Source organism: Dipodomys merriami, unplaced genomic scaffold, assembly GCF_024711535.1.
Source record: "Dipodomys merriami isolate MVZ:Mamm:240054 unplaced genomic scaffold, mDipMer1.0.p SCAF_7, whole genome shotgun sequence".
Taxonomy (NCBI): domain Eukaryota; kingdom Metazoa; phylum Chordata; class Mammalia; order Rodentia; family Heteromyidae; genus Dipodomys; species Dipodomys merriami.
Genome location: NW_027206290.1, coordinates 46,180,089 through 46,205,264, shown reverse-complemented (window position 1 = coordinate 46,205,264; position 25,176 = coordinate 46,180,089). Strand labels below are relative to the sequence as shown.

The following is a 25,176-nucleotide window of genomic DNA, read 5'->3' as shown; positions in this document are numbered from 1 at the left end:
TGGGTAATATGTACATTTCTGTCCTTTTGCTTAGTGTAAACTATTCCCTCTTTCCCTCTTATTCCCTCACTCCCATTGCTGCCCTTGAGTTGCTTAGTTCGTTTTCATCAATGTCCAGTGTAGCTGCTGGACCCCTTTTGTTGTATATTTTCCCCTGTTTCCCTCTGATTCTGTGCCTTCTTCCTAGCTACCCTCAGATACCACCCCCCCACACACACACATCATATATGTGGTCAAGAACATCAAGTCATTTAGAAATGATAGAACAAATTGAGTGGAAGTCCTTTGTTTCTTGAGTCCTGTTTACTTTGTCATATTTCCTTCCATTTTGGATTTAATATCCACACATCAGGGAAGCCATGTACTATTTGTCTTTCTGCTCTTGGCTTACCTTGCTCAAAATGATTTGTTGTAGTCCCATCTAGTTCCCTGTGAATGCCATTATTTTGTCCTTTCTAATGGCTGCATAATATTCCATTGTATATAGGTGCCACAGGTTTTGGTTGTTTCCATATCTTGGCTGTTTTGAACAGTGTTGCAGTGAACATGGAGGTGCATGTGTCCTTGTATCTTGGTTCCTGTTGTTCAGAGTAGATGCCTAAGAGTGGTATGGGTGGGTCATAGGGGAGGTCTATATTTAGCTTTTTGAGGTACCTCCAGACTGCTTTCCAAAGTGGTTGTGGGGCAGGTTTTAACAGTGCAGGTAAGACCAGTAGTAAGCAAGGTTTTAATTTAAATTAATTTAATTTTTTAAAGACAGGATCTCCTATGTAGCCAAGGCTGGCCTTGTACTCAGAATCCTTCTGCCTCAGCCTCCCCAGTGCTGGTATTATAGTGAGTGGTGAATCACCATACCTGGTGGGATGAATTTCTCTAGAGCTTACATTTTCTTGGAGGATCATAAGGACCTCTACTTTCTGGGGCCAGTATCTATATTTCTATTCACATGCATACACTAAAATTCTTTCTAGGTTGTTTTTTATGATCACAAGGTTGGAAAACCTGTCTCAGAGAGTGTTTAATTTCGGTTGCCAGGATTAAGGGCTGCAGTGCTTGTGATGAGATCTACATTAATCCAACCACAGGTGGGACAGCACTCCAAATTTCACAAGACTAAAAACTAGTGTGGAGGGGAGAGGGTTGTAACAGGTATGAGAGTAGCAAAAGGGGGAAGGCCTAGAAATTAGGATTCCTCTAGGAAAAGCCCTTGGCTGGGAGGCAAGATGAGTCACCTACAGGACCCCTGATGCCAACACAAATACTAATCCAGAAAGACTATCTGTATAACGTATTTCCTGACTGGTTTTATCTTCTTTTAAAGTTAAATAGAAAATAGTGTACCTTACATCTTTTAGAGATGTTTTAAATCTGTTTCTATAGGCACAGAAAGATTTCTATACATTTGATCAAACTCATGCATGGTTTGTGTGTCACCCCTTCAGCATCCACATGTACTGAGTTCATGTCAGTGTATGGTAAGAGTTTACTCTTGTTTTTCACATTAATAAAACCTCTTCCTCCATGCAATAATATAATTATTTTATATAATTATTTTATTTACTTTAGTGCCTTTGCAAGCATTTTGTACTTTTGAAATTCTTTTTTTTTGCTTTTTATTTTATTTTTTAAATTATCTTTAAGTAGTTGTACAAAGAAAACTTTTGAAATTCTTGATAAATATATTTCCTTGAAAACTTGTTTTCTAAACTATTTGTAAACATCTAGATGTAAAAATTAAAATGAAAGCATGCGGTTCTATAAGGTCTGTTTGTGAATTTGTCCAAACTTTTCTTTAACAGTTTTATTCAGATGGTGCAGCACTTATTTACACTTCAGTAAAAGAAAACAAAAATATAGACTTAGTGTATAAATACATTGTTCAGAAACTCTATGGATTTCCTTATAAGATCCCTGCTGTTGTTGTGGAAAAGGATGCAGTATTTATGTAAGTGTGCTTTTCTGCATATTTGTCATGTAGTATTGCTGTGATCATGAATTATCATGTTCGAATTTTTTCTGTGAGACTCTTTTCTGTGAGGAAAGTCTGTGAGACTCTTATCTCCAATAAAACCACTAGAAAACTGGAAGTGGCGATGTGGCTCAAGTGGTAGAGTGCTCGCCTTGAGCTGAAGAGCACAGGGACAGCACCCAAGCCCAGAGTTCAAGCCCCACGACCGACCAATTAAAAAAAAAAAAAAAGTGCCGGGCGCTGGTGGCTCACGTCTGTAATCCTAGCTACTCAGGAGGCTGAGATCTGAGGATCGCGGTTCAAAGCCAGCCCGGGCAGGAGAGACTGTGAGACTCCTATCTCCAATAAACCACCAGAAAACCGGAAGTGGCGCTGTAGCTCAAGTGGTAGAGCGCTCGCCTTGAGCTGAAGAGCTGAGGGACAACGCCCAGGCCCAGAGTTCAAGCCTCACGACCGACCAAAAAAAAAAAAAAAAAAGTCTCATAGACTTCTTGCCTGGGCTGGCTCTCAACTATGATCCTTAGATCTCACCTTCCTGAGTAGCTAGGATTATAGGTGTGAGCCACCAGCATCCTGCTCATGTTCTGTTTTGAGATAGAACCATTACATTAGATTTGTCTGTGATGAGTATGTTCTTAGATTGTTTATAACCTGCCTCAATGTGTTTATCATTCCCTTTTAGTTTTATTGCTTGTCTTTTCCAAAGATTTTTTTGCTATTTAGGCTGAATTTTCTATTGAGTGTCTGTACTAATACATCTAACTTATACTTTAATTATGACATATAATGACCAAATATGTACTTTGGACATGTTCTAAATATCTTCTTAGGGGCTAGGGACATAGCTTATTTACTACTGAACTCCTGTCTAGCCTGCATGAAGTCCTGAGTTTAATGCCCCTTGCATTGCTAAAAGAAAATTACTTAAATAAAATGGAGAGGTAATGAATGGTTACTGCCCTCCTCTCAGGAAAATAAACAAAAAACCCAAACCTCTAATGACATTTAAAGATGAGAAATATTAATAATCATTTTAAGTAGAAATTGAATATCATAATAAAGAGTTAATTCATTTTCCACAATTGGTCAGATTGACTTCATTAAATTGTTTCCTTTACATGGTCATGGATTAATATAAAATGATGACATAAATGCTTGAGATTTTATCCTGTGTATTTCTTTTCAGTCCAGCAGGGTGGGATAATGATAAGAAAATAGGAATATTACATGAGAATTTCCAAACACTGAAAGTAGAAGATAATTTTGAAGACATCATAACTAAACCACCTGTCCGAAAGGTAACAATTTTAGTAAATAATCTCAAACTGATGGATAGTCCAAAACACTAAGTTTTATAGGAGTTTCTGATTTTGGTGTTTCTAATGTACAGTAAGGATTTGTTTCAGCAGACTTCAGATCAGCAAACCTTAGTGTTTGGCATATTTACATTAGAAATATTATTGCTAAGTCAATATTCTAATATAGTACTTTCCCAGGTTGGCATAAATGAGTATGTGGATCTTAAACAGTGTAACAAGTTAGAAGCTGTGAACTTCCAGTTTATAGTTCAGCCAAGAACCAAGAAATCATTACTAGGATAATTCCTTAGTTCAAGCTCCCCTTTGAGGCAGATTGTGGATCATTTCCATTTATTAGTTACCCACATCATCCTACAACTATTCAAGAGCTCCCACTTTTTTCATGTTTAGTCTTGACCTACATGTTATTTTGTGGCTATTAAGTCAGGTTCCAAAAGGTAGTCTTCTTGCATATATGTCTTGATTTCATGTTAGTATAGTACTCTGTAGCTATAGATGTTTCTAAAAAGTTGTATAAAGATATTTATATGTAACATTCCACTGACTTTTTGTTTAGAAATATTTCAGGAAAAGTAATTTTAAACCAACACATATTAAAAACTTAAGAATTCAGACACCATGTAGGGCATCTGTTGTCTATTGTGGGTTATTAGTGAGCTCCAGTAAAAATTCAGCTGGCATGTTATTTGATTTGAATACCTATTAAAAGAAAAGCACACTTTAAAAGAAAAGCACACTTTAAAAAAAACAAACAACAAGAGGTTTCCCATTCTATTACCAACAAAATTATGCTTTCTTTAAGCTGTCTTCTCATTTCACAAATATTTATTGAGAATCATCTCAGGCACTGTTTAGGATCAGGGAGTGGATAAGAAAAATGTTAAGGCTGGTGGTGCACCATGAGTTCAAACCCCAGCACCACAAAAAGGAAAAAAGAAGAATGTTAAAGGCAGAGGGATATGAGAGTGCGCATGTCCTGGTGCAGGAATATGTGGAGAACACAGAGCAGAAAAGAGCTGTGAGGAGAGTGGCCATGTAGGAGACTGTTTAAGATCTTGAAGGGTATCATTAGCCTACAGTAAGGATTTTGTATTTCATTCAGAGTGAAGTGGAAAGTGAGTTGGAGCAGGGAAGTCAGATCTTGGGAAGACAATTGAGGGTGTTGTACAGGAAGACTAGAAGCAGGAAACTTTGCAGAGCTTTTTGTAATTCCTAAGCTGATGAAAAAGCCATTATATTTTTATTTCAGGAAAGTTGTATTCACTCAAATATTCCTGGCCATTATAAAATACCCAACTGGGGTGAGGCCCTTATAAAATACTTAATTGAGGCATGGTTCAGCAGTAGAGTGCCTGCCTAGCAAGCCTGAGGCCCTGGGTTCAAATCCTAGTACCACCAAAAAAGAAAACATTAATACCAGTAAAATAAAACAGCCAAATGTTGTTTAGCAAATTATACAGTTGTGATTACTATGCCTGTGGCTTTAGGGTTGAGCTGCTAAGCACAGTAATGGCTAATCCCATATGCTTTCTAAGTGTAAAATTTAATAAAATTAAAAACTCTTTACCTCAGTAATATTGGCCACATTTCAAGTGCTCATTATCCACTGGTGTCTGTTGACTGGTTTGGTAAGCTACAAGGAGGTAGGCCATTTATGTCATTTCAGGTAGTTATTAGATAGCACATTCATGTAATCTATAATACAAGTGTGGGTGAGGTTCTTCCTTTTGAGCTGTTTTTTAATAAGTCTAATCCAAAGAGAGAAGTTATTAATGGTGTTTGCAAAATATATTAAATGTACTTGTTTATGCATTGTTCATTTCAGTTTGTACATGAGAAGGAAATTATGGCAGAAGATGACCAAGTGTTTCTTATGAAGTTACAGGTATGCAATTATGTTAGAAGTAGACTTACTATGGCTGAATTGATTACTTAAAAATTATGTGTCTTATACCTCATAAGATTTTTTTTGGGGGGGAGGGTCCAGTCGTGGGGCCTGAACTCTGGGCCTGGGTGCTGTCCCTCAGCTCTTCAGCTCAAGGCTAGTGCTCTACCACCTGAGCCACAGTGCCACTTCTGGCTTTTTTTCTTTTTGCTTATGTGGTGCTGGGGAATTGAACCCAGGACCTCATGCATGCAAGGCAAGTGCTCTGCCACTGAGCCACTTTCCCAGCCCCTCATAAGATTTTTATGCTTTTGAAATTCTTTTTTTTTGGGGGGGGGGGGTCTGGTCATGGGGCCTGAACTCTGGGCCTGGGCGCTGTCCCTCAGCTCTTCAGCTCAAGGCTAGCGCTCTACCACTTGAGCCACAGTGCCACTTCTGGCTTTTTTCTTTTTGCTTATGTGGTGCTGAGGAATCGAACCCAGGGCCTCATGCATGCAAGGCAAGCGCTCTACCACTGAGCCACCTTCCCAGCCCCACTTTTGAAATTCTTGATAAACTGCATTATATACTTTTTTTTGTCGGTCACGGGTCTTGAACTCTGGGCCTGGGTGCTGTCCCTGAGCTCTTCAGCTCAAGGCAAGCATTCTACCACTTGAGCCACAGTATACTTCCAGTTTTCTGAGTGGTTTATTGGAGATAAGAGTCTTATGGACTTTACTGCCGAGCTGGCTTTGAACCATGATACTCAGCTCTCAGCCTCCTGAGTAGCTAAGATTATAGGAGTGAGCCACTGGTGCCTGGCTGCATTATATACTTTTGAAAGTTGTTTTTTAACTAATGTACATATAGGTACAAAAGTTGTGGTACTTTTTTAAAAAACGATACAAAGCTCACACCTGTAATGCTAACTACTCAGGAAGCTGAGATCTGAGAGTCACAGTTCAAAGCCAGCCCGGGCAGGAAAATCCATGAGACTTTTTATGTCCAATAAACCACCAGAAAACTGGAAGTGGTGCTCTGGCTCAAGTGGTAGAGCACTCACCTTGAGCTGAAGAGCTAAAGGATAGTGCCGGGGTTCAGAGTTCAAGCCCCACTACCAACAACAACAAAAAAAAAAAAAAAAAAAAAGACTGTCAAAAAAAAAATGAGGGACAATGAGGGGCTGGGAAGGTGGCTCAGTGGTAGAGTGCTTGCCTTGCTGGTTCAATCCCTCAGCACCACATAAGCAAAAAGAAAAAAGCCGCAAGTGGCGCTGTGGCTCAAGTGGTAGAGTGCTAGCCTTGAGCTGAAGAGCTGAGGGACAGCGCCCAGGCCCAGAGTTCAGGCCCCACGACTGGACACCCCCCCCCAAAAAAAAAGGAAGTGGCGCTGTGGCTTAAGCGGTAGTGCGCTTACTTTGAAGAGCTCAAGAACAGCGCCCAAGCCCAGAGTTCAAGCCCCATGACCAACCAAAAACAAAACAAAACAAAACACAAATTCATTCAATGAATATCTAAACTTAGGGCTCTCTTGTTTTTCTTTTCTTTTCAGTCCCTTTTAGCAAAGCAGCCACCAACTACTGCTGGAAGGCCTGTGGTCAGTATTACCGATTTTGACAAAATTATTAAAATTAAGTATATACTGTTTTAGTTTTCTTAATCATATGTCTTGCATGGATATGCTTCAGTATAAACTAGAATTCAACATTCTTCTGGGATTATGAGACTTTTCAAACAAAGTATACTCCTTTCTAGAAGATTTGAATCACGTAAGGATCTAGTTTATAAATGTTTATTATGTGTCAGTTATTATCCTGAGCTGTGTATGTGTGTTCTTTTACTAGAGTTTTAGATGGGAAATAGTGTAGCTTCATTCTGTGGCTTGTCAGGGATTACACTTGTAGGATACAAGTTCAAATTCAAGCTCAGATCTGACTCCCAGGATTCTGCCTACAGCCAGAGCTATTTCTTTATACTCTTGCTTTTTCACCAAAGAAAAACTTGATATTTTTACTATGATGGTTCTTTTTTTTTTTTTTTTTTTTTTTGTCGGTCGTGGGGCTTGAACTCTGGGCCTGGGCGCTGTCCCTCAGCTCTTCAGCTCAAGGCGAGAGCTCTACCACTTGAGCTACAGCGCCACTTCCGGTTTTCTGGTGGTTTATTGGAGATAGGAGTCTCACAGTCTCTCCTTGCCCGGGCTGGCGGCTGGCACTATGATGGTTCTTTAATAATGAGGACATAATTGTTGACATCTCTGTCAGTGGTGTCTGTATAGCCAGTAGGAGAGGTAGGGGATAGTGGCAAAGTAATCTTTTCATACGTAAAGTACAAAGTTTGAGGTTTTAATATTTGAACTTTTCTTGTTTTCCACCTAGGATGCATCACCAAGAGTCCCTGGAGGCTCCCCGCGAACCCCAAATAGATCTGTGTCATCCAATGTTGCCAGTGTGTCACCTATCCCTGCTGGCTCAAAAAAAATTGATCCAAACATGAAAGGTATGTCTCTCATTCGTGGAGAAAACAACACAGCACATTTTGTAATGGAAAAAAAATTCTATGTAAAATCCCATCTAAGTAGAATTATTGTCCTTTTTGTGCAGTTCCTTCTAAGTAAACTTTGTCTCTGTCAATACAGTCTTATAATAAATATCAGATGGTAGGCCATCCATCATACAGTGTTTTCTTCATTCATCAATTATGTCGATGTTGGAAATTTTGTTCTATTTAATCATTCTTCTGTGATAAGCCATTGGAGAAAGTAGTTTTATATTGTATCCAGCAGTCTGCAATTAATATAAAACTATATGTGTAATTGCTTTGTATGATTAGGCAAAAGAATTTGTACATTCAAATGGATTACTCACTTTCACAGATCATCACCATTTAATATTGTAGTTTATTTTCTTTTTAAAATTTAATTTTATTGTAAAGGTGATGTACATACTTATATAAGTAAGGTAATGAGTACATCTCTTGTCAATCATTGTTACCTTCTATTGTTTATTTTGTTTCTTTGAGACAGCATCTGGCTATGTAGCTTGAGCTGTCCTTTTGTGCATTTACTATGTACCCTTAGCTGGTCTCAAAATTCCCATCTTTTCTCTCAGCCTCCTAAGCGCTGAGATTACAAGTGTGTGCCACTGTACCTAGCTGTTACAGTTTTATCACAATCTGATTAGCATTCTTTTAATATTAGAGACTTTTCCTTATTCCCTTCTATAAATTGTTGATTGCCATATTTGGTCTTATTTTATCTCTTGAAACTGGTTTTCATATAGGATTAGGTAAATTTTTAAATACTCAGGGGACAGTTTTCAACAGTTGAAGATTTAGTTTCCCCTCTCCTCCGTGTGTGCGTGTGCGTGTGCGTGTGCATGTGCGTGTGTGCGTGTGTGTGTGTGTGTGTGTGTGTACTAAGTGCTGTCCCGAAGCTTTTTTTGCTCAAGGCTAGTGCTCTAGCACTTGAGCCATAGCTCTACTTCTGACCTTACATATATATATATTTTTTGAGATTAAGTGATTACATAAATTTCACAAATTTTACAGTATTGTGAGATAGTGATACTTAAAGTCACAAACACATTTTAACCTTCACAAGACAAATTGTCATTATCATGATCTATGTGAATTCTATGAGCTTTGACAATACAACTATTTCTTCTACATTTGGTTATATGTATATTTCTTTCCTTTTGCTTGTAAGTGTAAGCTGTTCCCTCTTTCCCTCTCATTCCCTCCCTCCCATCACTGCCCTTGAGTTGCTTAGTTCGTTTTCATCAATGTCCAGTGCAGCTGATGGGCCCCTCTGCTGTATATTTTCCCGTTTCCCTCTGATTATGTGTCCTCCTAGCTTCCCTCAAGTGTGCACATATATTTTTTTATTATGAAAATACTGTACAGAGGGCTGGGAAGGTGGCTCAGTGGTAGAGCACTTGCCTTGCATGCTCAAGGCCCTGGGTTCGATTCCTCAGCACCACATAAGCAAAAAGAAAAAAGCTGGAAGTGGCGCTGTGGCTCAAGAGGTAGAGCACTAGCCTTGAGCTGAAGAGCTGAGGGACAGCACCCAAGCCCAGAGTTCAGGCCCCACTACCGGACCCCAAAAAAAAAAAAAATACTGTACAGAGGAGTTACAATTACATGGGCAAGATAATGAGTACATTTCTTATCAAGCATTGTTGCTTCCTCCTTTGTTTTTTGTTTCCCCTTCCTATCCCTTCCCATATCCCCCCCCATATCTCCCCCCCCACCCCCCCGCCAAAGTTATAAAGTTCGTTTTTTTGTTTGTTTGTTTGTTTTGGGGTTTTTTTGGGTACGGTCGTGGGGCCTGAACTCTGGGCCTGGGCACTGTCCCTCAGCTCTTCAGCTCAAGGCTAGCACTCTACAGCTTGAGCCATAGCGCCACTTCCGGCTTTTTTCTTTTTGCTTATGTGGTGCTGAGGAATCGAACACAGGGCCTTATACATTCAAGGCAAGCGCTCTACCACTGAGCCACCTTCCCAGCCAAAGTTCGTTTTTTGACATAACGACTTGTACATCTCATTGTTGCAATGGGTCCACCTGTATCCCCATTTAAATGATTTGTTTTTTCCCTTCCCCTCCACAAATTATACCAACATCAAATACAGTAAAAGCAGGGCTTATACCGTGGGGGATGTGCATATATATATATATATATATATATATATATATATATATATATATATATATATATACACCATATATGTCACTTCTGACTTATTGGAAACAAGAGTCTCATTGACTTTCCTGTCTGGGCTAGTTTTGAACTGTGATCCTCAGACCTCAGATCTCAAGCGCCTGAGTAGCTAGGATTATAGATTGTGAGTTACCAGTGCCCATTTAAAGAATCCCTTTTATAGGGAAGAGATACAGTAGCATCTAAGATATTGTTTAAAATGTTTGGGGCATTAAAATAAGTAAGATTCTTATTTTGTATATATATGTGGTGCTGGTCCTGGGGCTTAACCTCAGTGTCTGGGTACTGGTATGAGCTTTTTTGCTCAAGGTAGTACTCTACCACTTGAGCCCCAGCTCCACTTCTGGCTTTTTTTGGTTGTAAATTGGAGATCAAAGTTCTATGGACTTTCCTGTATGGGTTGGTTTCAAACCATGATCTTCAGATCTTAGTCTCTTGAGTAACTAGTATTATAGTTGTGAGCCACTGGTGCCTGGATTAAGATTCTGACTTTTAAATAATTTTTATTTCTAAACTTTGCCCATTATTTTGTCTGAGTACAGCAGACCCTTACTATGTGTGGCTTTAGGGTTTGTAAGAGGCCACCACTGAAGAAGAACTGTGCATGCCCAAGTTGCATGGAGTTCAGCACTGTACCATGGATGTTTGATTCGTTTTTCCCATATATCACCCAACTTCCACTAAAGACATGCCTCCTTCCAACAGATCTATAAAACTCACTTTATCACTTAAATTATGCACATTCATTTTTGCTTTGGGGGAGGCAGATCCTTCCTTCCTTCCTTCCTTCCTTTCTTCCTTCCTTCCTTCCTTCCTTCCTTCCTTCCTTCCTTCCTTCCTTCCTTTCTTCCTTCCTTCCTTCCTTCCTTCCTTCCTTCCTTCCTTCCTTCCTTCCTTCCTTCCTTCCTTCCTGTCCTGGGGATTGACCTCAGGGCTTCTTTTGCTCAAGGATAACACCCTACCACTTGAGCCAAAGCACCACTTCTGGCTTTTTCTGTTTTGTGGTACTAAGGAATGGAACCTAAGGCTTCATGCATGTTAGGCAAGCACTCTACCACTAAGCCACATTCCCAGCCCCGGAGGCAGATTTTCACAAAAGGACAGGCAGGGAAACAGCAGATCGCACATGGATTTAATCAGAGTTCAGAACCAACTGAGAAATTCTCCACATCAATCAAGCTGTGTTAATGCATGCATAAGAATTTTTTTGTTTTTAAAATTTTCAATTCTTGGGGCTGGGAAGGTGGCTCAGTGGTAGAGGGCTTGCCTCGCATGCATGAGGCCCTGGGTTCGATTCCTCAGCACCACATAAGCAGAACAAAAAAGCTGGAAGTGGTGCTGTGGCTCAAGTGGTAGAGCGCTAGCCTTGAGCTGAAGAGCTGAGGGACAGCACCCAGGCCCAGAGTTCAGACCCTACGACCGGACCCCCAAAAAAAGAAAAAATTTCAGTTCTTGGGGCTGGGAAGGTGGCTCAGTGGTAGAGTGCTTACCTTGTATGCATGAGGCCCTGGGTTTGATTCCTGAGCACCACATAAGCAAAAAAGAAAAAAGCCTGAAGTGGCGCTGTGGCTCAAGTGGTAGAGTGCTAGCCTTGAGCTGAAGAGCTGAGGGACAGCGCCCAGGCCTAGAGTTCAGGCCCCACGACCGGACCCCCCCCCCCAAAAAAAAAAGAAAATTCAATTCTTGTTATCTATTTTGAGCATGCTTGTTCAAAACTAAAAATTCTGAATAAGGTGGGCTTGCTGTATATTAGCAAGGTTGAAGAGTTTACTGAACCTCAAAGATCAGATGCACTCGAATTTGGGAAAGATAGCTGTTAAATTTCAAGTCTGTTATCTTTTTCTATGTGTGATCATTGTTATTATAGCAAAATTAATATAAACAATCTGATATTTTGAATAACAAGGTTTTTTGTTTCGTTTATTGATAGCTGGAGCTACCAGTGAGGGTGTTCTGGCGAACTTCTTCAATAGCCTGTTGAGTAAAAAGACTGGCTCTCCTGGGGGCCCTGGTGTTGGTGGTGGCAGCCCTGGGGCTGGAGGCGGAAGCAGTGCTCTACCACCATCTGCCAAGAAGTCAGGTATGTTAACCTGGAGCAGGTGACTTTTGCTTATTTTATTGTTATTATGAAGGTGATGCACTGAGGGGTTACAGTTACTTAAGTCAGGTAAAGAGTACATTTCTTTTTGAACAATGTCACCCCTTCCCTCGCTGTAAACAGAGTTTTATTGAGGAAAACTTTGTAGACCATGAAGTGTACTTATTACAAATGTACAGTTCCATGTTTAGAACGTTCACATAGTTGTGGAAACCATCTCCGTAATCTAATTTTAGGAGATCTGCCTTTTCTCCACTTTTCTCTTTTCTAGCTTACCAAATCCTAGGCAATTGGTAATCTAAGGATTTGCCTATCTAGACATTTCGTATAACTGTAGTTTTACCTCATTTAACACGTCTTTGCGGTTGATCGTGTTGGACCTTTGCAGTTGATCGTGTTGGACCAATACTCAATTACATGGATAAGGCATATTTTGTCTATTTATTGGTTGATGGAGAATTGGGTTATATCCATTTTTTTGGTGACTAGGAAAAAATGCTCCTATGAGCATTCATTTTGTGTGAACTTTAGTTTTTCTTCCTTTTCTTTGTTGGTCATGGGGCTTGAACTAAGGGTCTGGACACTTTCCCTGAGCTTTTTTGCTCAAGGCTAGCACTTTACCACTTGAAACAGCTTCACTTCCAGTTTTCTGATTATTAATTGGAGATAAGAATCTCACAGACTTTCTTACTCAGGCTAGCTTCAAACCACAATCCTTACATCTCAGCCTTCTGAGTAGCTAGAATTACAGGTAGCCACAAGCACCCAGGTTAACTTAGTTTTTCTTTCCACTAAATACTTAGAGAATTGCTGGGTCACTGTAATTGTGTTTAAGGTTTTTTTTAAGAAATGTCAGAAACTTTATCAAAATATTGCATTTTGGCTGGGCGTTGGTAACTCACCCCAGCTACTTACTGAGTAGCTGGTAGCTACTCAGGAGACTAAGAACTGTGAATCACAGTTCAAAGCCAGCCTGGGCAGAAAAGTCCCCAAGAGACTTATTATCTCCAATAAACTACTCAGAAAAGGCCAGGAAGTGGCACTGTGGCTCAAGTGGTAGAGTGGTAGCCTTGAGCACAAAGAGGCTCAGGGACCTGTGCCCAAGCCCAGAGTTCAAGCCCCAGCACCAGGAAGTGGGAGAGGAGGATAATAAATTTAAATGATTACCTGAGAGTTGAGTGCAGGAAATTGACACCTTTAATCCTAGCTATTCAGGAGACTGAGACCTGGAAGATCACAGTTCAAAGCCAGCCGAGGCAGAAAAGTCCTCAAGATTCTATCACCAAAATAAACAACAAAATGCTGAACTGGAAGCCTGGCTCAAGTAGCCAAGCAGCAGCTATGAGCAAGACCAAACAAGCTGGCATTGCTGAGTTCAAGTACCAATACTGGCAAAGAGAAGGAGGGAGGGATTGAATGATTTAGGTTTTGTTTTGTTTTCTTTTTTTTTTTTTTTTTTTTTTTTTTTGGGTCCGGTCGTGGGGCCTGAACTCTGGGCCTGGGCGCTGTCCCTCAGCTCTTCAGCTCAAGGCTAGCACTCTACCACTTGAGCCACAACGCCACTTCCAGCTTTTTTCTTTTTGCTTATGTGGTGCTGAGGAATCAAACCCAGGGCCTCATGCATGCAAGGCAAGCGCTCTACCACTGAGCCACCTTCCCAGACCCAGAATCTCAATATTTGTACCTGGACTGGCCTTGAACCATGATCTACCCCATTTCTACCTCCCAAGTAGCTAGGATTGTAGCCATGCACCACCACACTTGACTGATACTTTTACCTCTATATGGTGTAACAAGGTTTCTCAATTTAAAACGAGGGAATTTTTCATGTGTGGGCCAATACTGGGGTCTGAACTCAGAGCATCATGCCCTGCTTGTCTTTTTCTAGTATTTTGCTGGTTCATTGGAGTTATATAAGATTGTCACGGACTTTTATGCCCAGGCTGGCATAATCTCAGATCTCAGCCTTTTGAATAAGCAGTGAGCCACTGGTATCTGACTTAAAAGTGAGGAAATTTATTTTAAAATTAAGGATGTTATATAGCTTAGTGTGCTAGAAAAGGTTAACAAAAGCCTTGGCAGTTTTTAAATGGAGAGACAGATGTTGGTGAAAAGGGCACTGACTATATCTAAATGTTGTTTCTTTTTCTTCATTGTAGGTCAGAAGCCTGTGTTATCAGACGTTCATGCAGAACTAGACAGAATTACACGGAAACCAGTTCCAGTTTCTCCTACACCACCTACATCTCCAACAGAAGGAGAAGCTTCTTGAAGATACCAAATAAAGCCATGTACTCAGTTTTCTGGGATAATGTAAACTTGCCTCTGCCTTTTCTTTAAAGGTGGAATTAGGGAGCTGGAGTGCTTTACAGACAATTAAGTTTGTGTCTGTCTTTTTTTTTTTTTTGTGGCTACCCATTTTTGTAAAAGGAGCTATACAAAGAAACCTTATTCTACATTATGTGGAATTATTGTTTGCATTGCCATTTTGCATAAGGAAGTAATTTGGGATTTTGAAAATGTCCGAATTTATAGACCTGAAATAGAACCATGTGATCATATTCTAAAGGTTATATAAACCATACACAAGGGTTTGGGGAAGGGCAGAAAATATATAGTTTGGGCATTTGACTGACTTGGAAGTCCAAACTTGTATTAGTTAAGACTATTAAAATCATTTTAAAAAATAATTGTGTGTTTTGCTGAAAAAGAAAAAGTGATCAATTCTCAGATTTTGCACACCAACAGTGTACCCATACATAGGGAAACTATTGAGAAAACTATCAGATAGTGTTCAACAAACTAGTCATTGTCTCAATCAGTGAGGAATCATCAAAATATGATTTAGGATTATTGGCCAAGACATTTCTTTAACTGCGAAGGACAGAAAGCACACTGCCTAAATGTGTAAAAGAAAAATGCAGAGGTTATAAAAATGTAAAGAGGTAATGGTCTTTGGATTTGTCTATACATATATATATCTATATATCTATATATATGGCTCTGCCTTAATATACACCTTTTTTGTTTGTGACTTTCAACTGTAATCAGTTAATAAAGTATTTATTCTCTGCATTCAGGTTCAAATAACTTGTTGCATTTTCTTACATTTCAATTTGTCACCTAAGAAATAAGATTTATTAATAATTTGAAATGTTGGATTTAATGGAATTTCTCAGTCCTAATTGGTCTCTGAGACAAATGAGAATGTGAGACTTGGTTCTGTAAGTTTCTTAATTTGGGGTTAGCCTTGATCAACAGTGCTGTTCCCCAAAGGCATGTCTCCCAACTACAGAATCTCATATCAGCATTTCTAGCCTTTTATCATAGAATGGTGCTTCATAAGCTTGGTGGATGCACTGCCAGCTCTTCTAATAGGTGAGAATAGTCATTACTAGTTCCACCTTTTAGAACATTCAGAAGAATAAGTTGCTCTATTCATTAAAGTTTGGCCAAACACATCCATAGCTCAGGCAGTAGAGCTTCTGCTTAGCAAGTCCTGAGTTCCAACTCCAAAAAATAAAACCAAACACATCCTCATTTGACCTATAAGAAAAATGGCTACTGCTTTTTAAATCAGCCTTTCTAACCAGTTTAGAATGAAGTGCCCTTCCCTCAATTCATATGTTGAAGGTATAGTCCACAAAATAGTAATCAGAGGTGAGGCTTTGGGGAATTTATTGGATCATGGTTTTTATGCAGCACAATTTTTTTCTCTAAAACTTTAGAATTTGGTGGTGTTGATCTATATATCATACATAGTGATGTACATGTGTAATCCTAGCACTTGGAAGGCTGAGACAAAAATCTTAAGCTAGCCTGGGCTATGTAGAGAGACTAACCAAAACAACAACAAAAGACAAAACTTTAAATGTGTGCCACAAATACTGGGCACTTTATAATTTAATATAAATGTTATATGAAAGAACCAGATGACTGGCTCTTGCTTGTAATCCTAGCAACTTGGAAGGCTGAGATTGGAAGATCATGGTTTATAGATTCGTGAAATACCTCCAACTAACCACCAAAAAGCCAGAAGTGGGGCTGGGATGTAGCTCAGTGGCAAAGCACTTGATTGGCAAGTGCAACATCCTGGGTTCAATCCCCAGTACCAAAAAAGAAAATATAGTTAAAAAGCCAGAAGTTGAGCTGTTGCTCAAGTGGTAGAGTACTAGATTTTAACACAAAAGCTCAGGGACAGCACCCCAGACCCTGACTTCAAGTCCTAGTACCAGCACCAAAAAAAAGATGCTTGACATGAACAACTTCAAGGACATACTGATAAAAATGTGTATATGTGGCATATATATATGGTATTTGTATATGAATGTGTGTGTGTGTATATATATATATATGTGTGTGTGTGTATATATATATATGTATATATATATATATATATATATATATATATATATATATATATATATATATATATATATATATATACATATACATATGGGGCTGGGAAGGTGGCTCAGTGGTAGAGTGCTTGCCTTGCATGCATGAGGTCCTGGGTTTGATTCCTCAGCACCACATAAGCAGAAAAAGCTGGAAGTGGTGCTGTAGCTCAAGTGGTAGAGTGCTAGCCTTGAGCTGAAGAGCTGAGGGACAGTGCCCAGGCCCAGAATTCAGGCCCCACAACAGACAAAAAAGAAAACAAAACACGAAATTATATATATATATATATATATATATATATATAGTGTATATGTATACACTTCTATGTCTACTGAAGAAAGGCAGGGAAGATAAGAACTAGTCACCATAACTCAGTTCTGGGGTGGGTGGGCAGGAATGGAATGAAAGGGATAGAGGGTGAGCCACATTTCCCCAAGTATACATCTTTTTTTTTGGGGGGTGGGGGGGGTCCAGTCGTGGGGCCTGAACTCTGGGCCTGGGCGCTGTCCCTCAGCTCTTCAGCTCAAGGCTAGCGCTGTACCACTTGAGCCACAGCGCCACTTCCGGCTTTTTTCTTTTTTGCTTATGTGGTACTGAGGAATCGAACCCAGGTACTCATGCATGCAAGGCAAGCGCTCTACCACTGAGCTACCTTCTCAGCCCCCATCTTTGTATTTTTCTAGTATCTTCATCAATGCCCATTTTCAAAACCCTAATACTACTTAAGGAGATCCCCACATTGGTGGAAGTATAAGCTTGCAAACAAAAGGCCTTCAGCATTTCTTTCCCTTTGTTGCCCTCTGCTGGTTTAAATGGGCTTTAGTGTAGATTCCCATCCATAGAGTTGTGATCCCAACTTCGCTTATCTTGCTCATTTTATCTGTTCATTTCTATGGAGTTGAAAATAATGATTAAGCCTAATTTTTTTTGTTTTTATTATTTGTACTGGGGTTTGAACTCCCAGGCCTCAAGATTGCTAAGTAAGCTCCTTACATGAGCCAACTCTTTGTTGTGTTTATTTTTCAGCTAGGGTCTTGTGTTTTTACTCTGGCTGGCCAGAGATATGGCCTGAGAGCAAGATCCTATTGCTATATTTCCATATAGCTGGGATCATAAGTGAATCATTACATCTGGCTTGTCAAGTAAGATTGGATTTCACTAACTTTTTGACCTGGTTGGCCTCAACTAAACTGTGGTTTTGATCTCTGCTTTCCTAGTAGCTGGGATTATAGGAATAAGCTACTGTGCCTGGCCCTAAGACTTTTTAAAACTTTTCACAGCACTGTTGTGTGTGTGTGTGTGCGTTCACCCCTTTTTATGTATTTATGGCTCTAGTTACTTAATACTATATTTCTCAAATGCTTTCTACCAACATTCAAAATGAATATCTGAAACTATTAACTACAGACTCCATGTCCTGCCACTGCTCCATAAACCTCAGTATGCTCTAGTCTGTGTTCTTTATCTTCCTTTTCTTTGTTTTTTGTTTTTGTTTTTGTTTTTGTTTTTTTGTTTTTTGTTTTTTTTTGGTCCGGTCTTGGGGCCTGAACTCTGGGCCTGGGTGCTATCCCTGAGCTTTTGTGCTTAAGACTAGCACTCTACCACTTGAGCCACAGCGCCACTTCCGGCTTTTTTCTTTTTGCTTATTTGGTGCTGAGGAATCGAACCCAGGGCCTCATGCATGCAAGGCAAGCACTCTACCACTGAGCCACCTTCCCAGCCTCTATCTTCCTTTTCTTGAAACAAACAATCCACCATCTGGAAACAAGGCAAGAGGTAGCTGGGTACCTTTCTGATGTCATTTAGAAGCCATGGTCATGGGCTAGCAGCGTCATCCCCAGAGAACTTGCTAGAAACAGATTCTCAGGTGAAGATATGATGAAACACTGGGGTAGGACTTTGAAGTCTTCCAGGAGATTGAGGCTTCTGGGTGATTCTGCTGATCACTGAAGTTTGCAAACTACTAAACCAGATCGGTGGCCAGCAAACTATGGTTTGTGGGCCAATCTGTAATGGGCTTAGAGGTTACTTTGGCTAAAAGCTCTGAGTCTTCACTTGGGTCAGCAGAGGTCTAATGAGTAACTAAAAATGTAAAAGCTTAGCATTTTTGCCTCCATTCTGTGTCTCCTTTATTACCTTTAACTCTGGGTCAGATTCCTGCACAGCTCTGCACATAGACATGTTAGTCACTTAAAGTATGTCTGTATAAAAACTAGGAATATTGCCAAGTGTTGGTGGCTCACACCTGTAATCCTAGCTACTCAGGAGGCTGAGATCTGAGGATCACCATTCAAAGCTAGCCTGAGCAGGAAAGTCTGTGAGACTCTTATCTCCAATAAATGACCAGAAAACCAGAAGTGATGCTGTGGCTCAAGTGGTAGAGTGCAAGCCTTGAGCTGAAGAGCTGAGGGACAGCACCCAGGCCTAGAGTTCAAGCCCCACGACTGACAAAACAAAACCAAACAAAAAACTAGGAATAGAAAGTAGCCAGGTGAAAAAAAAAACAAAAACAGAAAGTAGCCAGGTGTCGATGGCTTACACCTGTAATCCTAGCTACTCAGAAAGCTGAGCTTGGAAGATTGAAGTTCAAAGCCAACACGGGCAAGAAAGTCAATAAGACTTATCTCCAAGTAACCACCAAAAAGCCAAAAGTGAAGCTGTGACTTAAATGGTAGAGTGCTGGCTTTGAGTAGAAAAAGCTGAGAGACAATGCCCAAGCCCTAGTTCAAGATTTAATACTGGTACACACACAAAACCCACTATTAACACAAGGCGATTAGCCCTAAACTTGCTCTTGTTCCCCATGAGATTAAAAACACCTGTGTAAAAGTAACACCTTTTCAGGATTCTAGTAACAGTGAGTCTTACAGACCACCACAAGAAGATCGGATGGCTCCCTAAGTGGGAGCAATCATTTCCTGATGAGAACTGGATTGCCAGCCCCAGAGAAGATAATGACTTTTCCCCACCTTCTTCCAGCCACCAGGGGTTTCCAGAACCAGATATGAATAATGATCAGCCAGACCACAATTCGACCGAGATGGCTCAACATGCGCTTTTTGCTCCAATTGTTCCCTTATATAATCTTGGGGTCCCAAGGCCCTTCCCGTGTAGCTGTACTGAATACATCCTTTTCCTGTCTAGTCTGTAAGCAATTTAGGAGGCTGAATTCTGAGAATTGAAGGTTAAACTAGCTTGATCATACAAATCTAAGAGACTCTTATCTCCAATTAACCAGCAAAAAGCCAGAAGTCAAAGTGTGGAGCAAGTGGTGGTGCACCAGCTTTGAGCAATAAAGCTAAGGGCGAGCTCAAGACCCTGAGTTCAAGCCTCAGTATCAACACACACACACACACACACACACACACACACACACACACACACACACACACACACACACACACACACACACACACACACACACACACCCTTTCACATTTTTCACCAATCCCTTTGGGATTCCTCAGGGCTAGGACTAATCACAAATCCAGCCCTCTACATTTTTGTTGGAACACAGCCATCCCCCATATATCATCTATAGCTACTGTCCTTTAACAATACAACCTAGATAAGGAATTGCAACCTAGATAAGGAATGTGTCCTCAGTCAAAAGTGTCCAATGCTCCTAATATTTACAGAGAAAGCTCCTTTACCCTGATCTAGAGCAGGGGGTGAGGGGATGGAGGGTGTTAGGAAAGATCAAGCAGATGACAGCAAAGAAGTAGACAGCTCAACAGATCATATCAGGATTTAATCATTACTGAAGAAGAATGCCAAGGAGAACCAAACAGAATGGGAGATACAAGGGGTAAGGGGCATGGGGGTTTTAGGGTTTAAATACGGTTCAGTATGAGAGTTTTGTATTTGTAATGTAGCTATAGCAGAAGGTCCTGTTTTGGATTTTTGATGTCTTTACAGTTCTGGCCAAAGGCCCTGTACCTTCAGATAAGGCCTGAGTGACATCTTGCTTAGCATATGATGGAAATTCTGATAAGATTCCTGGGAGAAGATTGCAGGGAAGGGTGGTGAGAGGACCATACAAGAATCATGGAGAGGTGGGGCTGGGAAGGTGGCTCAGTGGTAGAGTGCTTGCCTTGCATGCATGAGTCCCTGGATTCGATTCCTCAGCACCACAAAAGCAGAAAAAGCTGGAAGTGGCACTGTGACTCAAGCAATAGAGCACTAGCCTTGAGCTGAAGAGCTGAGGGACAGCACCCAAGCCCAGAGTTCAGGCCCTACAACCGACCCCCCCCCCAAAAAAAGAACCATGGAGTTATAAGAGCAAAACTGTTTCCCATCAGAGGATAGGAGGGGAGAGGGGAGAACCACACCTTTCTAAAGGCACACCTTTCTGAGGTCTCATGGTACAAGGGATAGGAGTTTTAGGTGAGTTATTGCTTACTATCAGATTGGACCCAGGCTCAATAAGGATATTAATTACAGGAGACATAACTTGCAAATGATTTTGACTAATAGAGATAAAAATGATTGCTTTTTGGTAGACTTAATTATAAGGCTACCAATCTTGTTATCCTGTTTCCATTTTCTTTTCTAATTTTCATTTTTGTACCATGGTTTGAATTCAGAGCACCAAATTTGCTCAACTTGCTTGCTCAGGGATGGCGGTGCCACTTCAGCCACACCTGCAGTCTGGCATTTTGTCAGTTAACTGGAATTTTCTGCTTAGGCTGGCTTTGAACCTTGATTTTCCACGTCTCAGCCTCCTTAGTAGATAGGAGTACAGATGTGAGCATCCAGCATCCAGTCACAACAGTATTATAGCCCAACCTCACTCTTACTTCAGTATTATTCTTTTTCTTTCAAAATGCACATGCACACACACACACACACACACACACACACACACACACACAGTTTTACATTGTTCTGACTACTCATAAGTTAGATAAAACACCCATACATGGTCACTATGTACTTGTATGAGTCTTTGGAGCATCAGCTCCAAACTGGTAACAATCAATTCAATCTGCTCAGGGCTATTTAGAAAATATCCCTTGGGGCTGGGAAGTTGGCTCAGTGGTAGAGCGCTTGCCTTGCATGCCTGATTCCTCAGCACCACATAAGCAAAAAGAAAAAAGCCAGAAGTGGCACTGTGGCTCAAGTGGTAGAGCGCTAGCCTTGAGCTGAAGAGCTGAGGGACAGCACCCAGGCCCAGAGTTCAAGCCCCACGACCGGACCCCCCCAAAAAAAAAATAAATAGAAAATATCCATTAAGAAAAGCTCTAGCTGAGCATTGGTGGCTCACACCTGTAATCCTAGCTACTCAGGAGGCTGAGATCTAAGAATCACAGTGTGAAGTCTGCCTATACAGGAAAGTCTGTGATATTCTTATCTCCAATTAACCACCAGAGAACCAGAAGTGGTGCTGTGGCTCAAAGTGGTAGAGCACTAGCCTTGAGTGAAAAAGCTTAGGAATAGCTCCCAGGCCCTGAGTTCACAATTGACAAAAAAAGAAAGAAAGAAAAAAAAAAGAATAGCTCCAATAGCACCAGTGGTTTGTACCTGTAATCCTATATACTCAGGAGGCTAAGATCCTTAGAGACCATCATGGTTCAAAGCCATCCTGAACAGGAAAGTCTGTGAATCTCCATGTCCAATTGATCAGCAAAAATCTGGAAGTGGAGCTGTGATTTAACTGGTAGAGTGCTAACCTTGAGAATAAAGCTAAGGGACAGGGGCTGGGAAGGTGGCTCAGTGGTAGAGCGCTTGCCTTGCATGCCTGAGGCCCTGGGTTCGATTCCTCAGCACCACATAAGCAAAAAGAAAAAAGTCAGAAGTGGCGCTATGGCTCAAGTGGTAGAGTGCTAGCCTTGAGCTGAAGAGCTGAGGGACAGCGCCCAGGCCCAGAGTTCAGGCCCCACAACTGGACCCCCCCCCCAAAAAAAAGCTAAGGGATAGTGCCCAGGCCCTGAATATAAGCTCTAGTACCAGCACAAACAAAAAGAAATAAAAGAAAGGAAAAGGAATGGTTCCAGTGCTAGTGGTTTACTACTGTAATCCTAGCTAAACAGGAAGCTGTGTTCTGAGGATCATAGTTTGAAGCCAGACCTGGCAGAAAAGTCCATGAGACTCATCTCCAGTGAACACCAAAAAGCCAGAAGTGGAGCTATGGATCAAGTGGTAGAGCACTAATCTTGAGTACAAAAGCTTAGAGACAGTCCCTTGGCCCTGAGGTCAAGCCCCAAGACTAGCACAAACAAACAAACAGAAACATTCCAGTTGTATCACCCCCAACCCCAACACCTTTGGTGGCTCCTTGTGGCCCAATGTCAGTGGCCAAACACACTTCCTTAGCCTGATCTCTATGACGCTCCAAACTTGGACATGAGGTAACCCCCCCCCATATTTCTACCTGTCCATCATGGTACTGTGCACACTTCCCTGTGTGGCCAGTATGCCTGAACCCTCATTGGCTCCATGTCTCCATGTCCCAAACCAAGCATCATTGACCCTAGCTTGGAGCGCCTCTGCAGTGACATTTTCAGCTTTGTTCTAAATTCCCAACAAAGCCAATGCCTATATGCCTCTGATCATGTAAAATAATACATAGAAAAATGAACTTCAGGAAATGGAAACAGAGATGTTTATCTTTGATTTTGTTTCCCTTTTTATCTTGTTTGTTTAATCTGTCTTTGGGAGGGTAAGAAATGAAGAGATAAAGGGTGAACAAATGAGGCAGTGCTACTTACTAGACATTATGTTGAAAATGAACTATACAACTTTATGAGTGAAGATAAGAGGGAAAAACTGAGAGTAAGGAAAGAGGTTACATTGTCCAAAAAGAAATATATTCATTGGGGCTGGGAATGTGGCTTAGTGGTAGAGTGCTTGCCTTGCATGCATGAAGCCCTGGGTTCGACTCCTCAGTACCACAAATGCAGAAAAACCACAAGTGGCACTGTGGCTTAAGTTGGTAGAGCACTAGCCTCCAGCAAAAGATGTCCAGGGACAGTCCCCAGGCCCTGAGTTCAAGCCCCAGGCCTGGCCAAAAAGAAGAAGAAGAAGAAAAAAAAGACAAAGAAATGTACTCATGATCTGATTTCTGTAACTGTAATTCCTCTGTACATCACCTTTATAATAACAATAAAGAATTAAAAATAAATTCTCAACAGAGTTCATTGGTATCTCATGGCACATACCACATTTTCTCTGGTGACTTGTGTGTTTATGGATACTTTTGTAGCTTCACTTTAGGTCAGTGTCTACAATCTAACTTTGTATCCACAGGATTGCCTAACTGGGCTGCTGGAGTTAATCAGTGAAAACTGCTGAGTAGCATCTGCTGAAAAACTACCCTCTCCAATGGAAAATCACATCAAATTGTTTCTTGAAGGTCTCACATACCACCCAAGCTGTCTCTTCTTGTGAATGTTTTCTTTCTCTCACTTAAAATATCAATAGCAATGCTTTTGTGTGTGTGTGTGTGTGTGTGTGTGTGTGTGTGTGTGTGTGCCAGACCTGGGTCTTGAACTCTGGGCCTGAGTTCTATCCCTGAGCTTCTTTTGCTCTAATCTAGCATTTTTCCACTTTTTCAGAATAGTTTATTGGAGATAAGAATCTTACAGACTTTCCTGCCCAGGTTGACTTTGAACTGCGATTCTTAGATCTTAGCCTCCTGAGTAGTTAGGATTAATAAGCATGAAAAACTGGCACCTGGCTCAATAGCAACACTTAATGGGTTTTTTTTTTTGTTGTTGTTGTTGGTCATGGGGCTTGAACTCTGGGTCTGAGCACTGTCCCTCAGCTCTTCAGCTCAAGGCTAGCATTCTACTACTTGATCTACAGCACCACTTCCAGTTTTCTTGTGGTTTATTGGAGATAAGAGTCTCACAGCTTTTCTTTCTTTCTTTCTTTCTTTTTTTTTTTTTTGTCGGTCGTGGGGCTTAAACTCTGGGCCTGGGCGCTGTCCCTCAGCTCTTCAGCTCAAGGCTAGCACTATACCACTTGAGCTACAGCGCCACTTCCAGCTTTTTTCTTTTTGCTTATGTGGTGCTGAGGAATTGAACCCAGGGCCTCAGGCATGCAAGGCAAGCGCTCTACCACTGAGCCACCTTCCCAGCCCTCTACTATTATCATGTAACTACAGCTGTTACTATGAGTCTATCCTTTTACATATCTCTAATTATGAAACCACCTTTTCTTGTTGGTATCAAAGGAACTGTCAGATGACCTAGTGTTCATTTTAGGATGGTGAAGACTTAAAGAATATCAGAGTACCAGGCTCATGCCTATAATCATAGTTACTCAGGAAGCTGACATCTGGAGGATCACAGTTTGAGGCCATCATAGGCAGGAAAATTCAGTAGACTCCATCTCCAAGATAATCAGCAAAAAGCCATTGCTGGAGGCATAGTGCAAGTGGAAGAGCTCTAGCTGTGAGTAAGCAAACTGAGCAAGCTCGAGTTTCTGAGTTCAGACCCTAGTTCTGTCAAAGTAGGGAATAAATAAAAGACTAACAGCAGTGGGTTGCTGAAGCACAGGTGAAAACACAATGGCCCCCTTTAATTGTATACAATCAGCCAGTGGCTGTGGGTGAGGACTGAAGGTGTAGTTCAGTCTAGAACTTGGACTTAGCATGCTGCAGGCCCCTGAGTTCCATCACCAGCACCCCAACAACTTAATAACATGGGTGCTGGGTGCCAGATGCCAATGGTTTATACCTGTAATCCCAGCTACTCAGAAGGCTGAGATCTGAGAACTTGGTTCAAAGCCAGCCAGGACAGGAAAATCTGGAGATTGTTATCTAAGGACACACACACACACACACACACACACACACACATCAAACAACAAA

At 41.0% G+C, this 25,176-nt stretch overlaps 1 protein-coding gene across 1 annotated transcript in view; it reads left to right on the top strand.

Annotated features, from left to right (window-relative positions):
• The window catches only part of Dync1li1 (dynein cytoplasmic 1 light intermediate chain 1), a 50,382-nt gene extending 35,344 nt beyond the window's left edge, over positions 1-15,038 (top strand). The window contains exons 7-13 of the mRNA XM_070006492.1: positions 1,810-1,945; positions 3,156-3,267; positions 5,114-5,173; positions 6,704-6,748; positions 7,527-7,647; positions 11,796-11,945; positions 14,123-15,038. Of these exons, the coding sequence (XP_069862593.1) occupies positions 1,810-1,945; positions 3,156-3,267; positions 5,114-5,173; positions 6,704-6,748; positions 7,527-7,647; positions 11,796-11,945; positions 14,123-14,235 (737 nt within the window). The 3' untranslated portion in view covers positions 14,236-15,038. The remainder of the gene's footprint in view (positions 1-1,809; positions 1,946-3,155; positions 3,268-5,113; positions 5,174-6,703; positions 6,749-7,526; positions 7,648-11,795; positions 11,946-14,122) is intronic.
• The last annotated feature ends 10,138 nt before the right edge of the window (positions 15,039-25,176 follow it).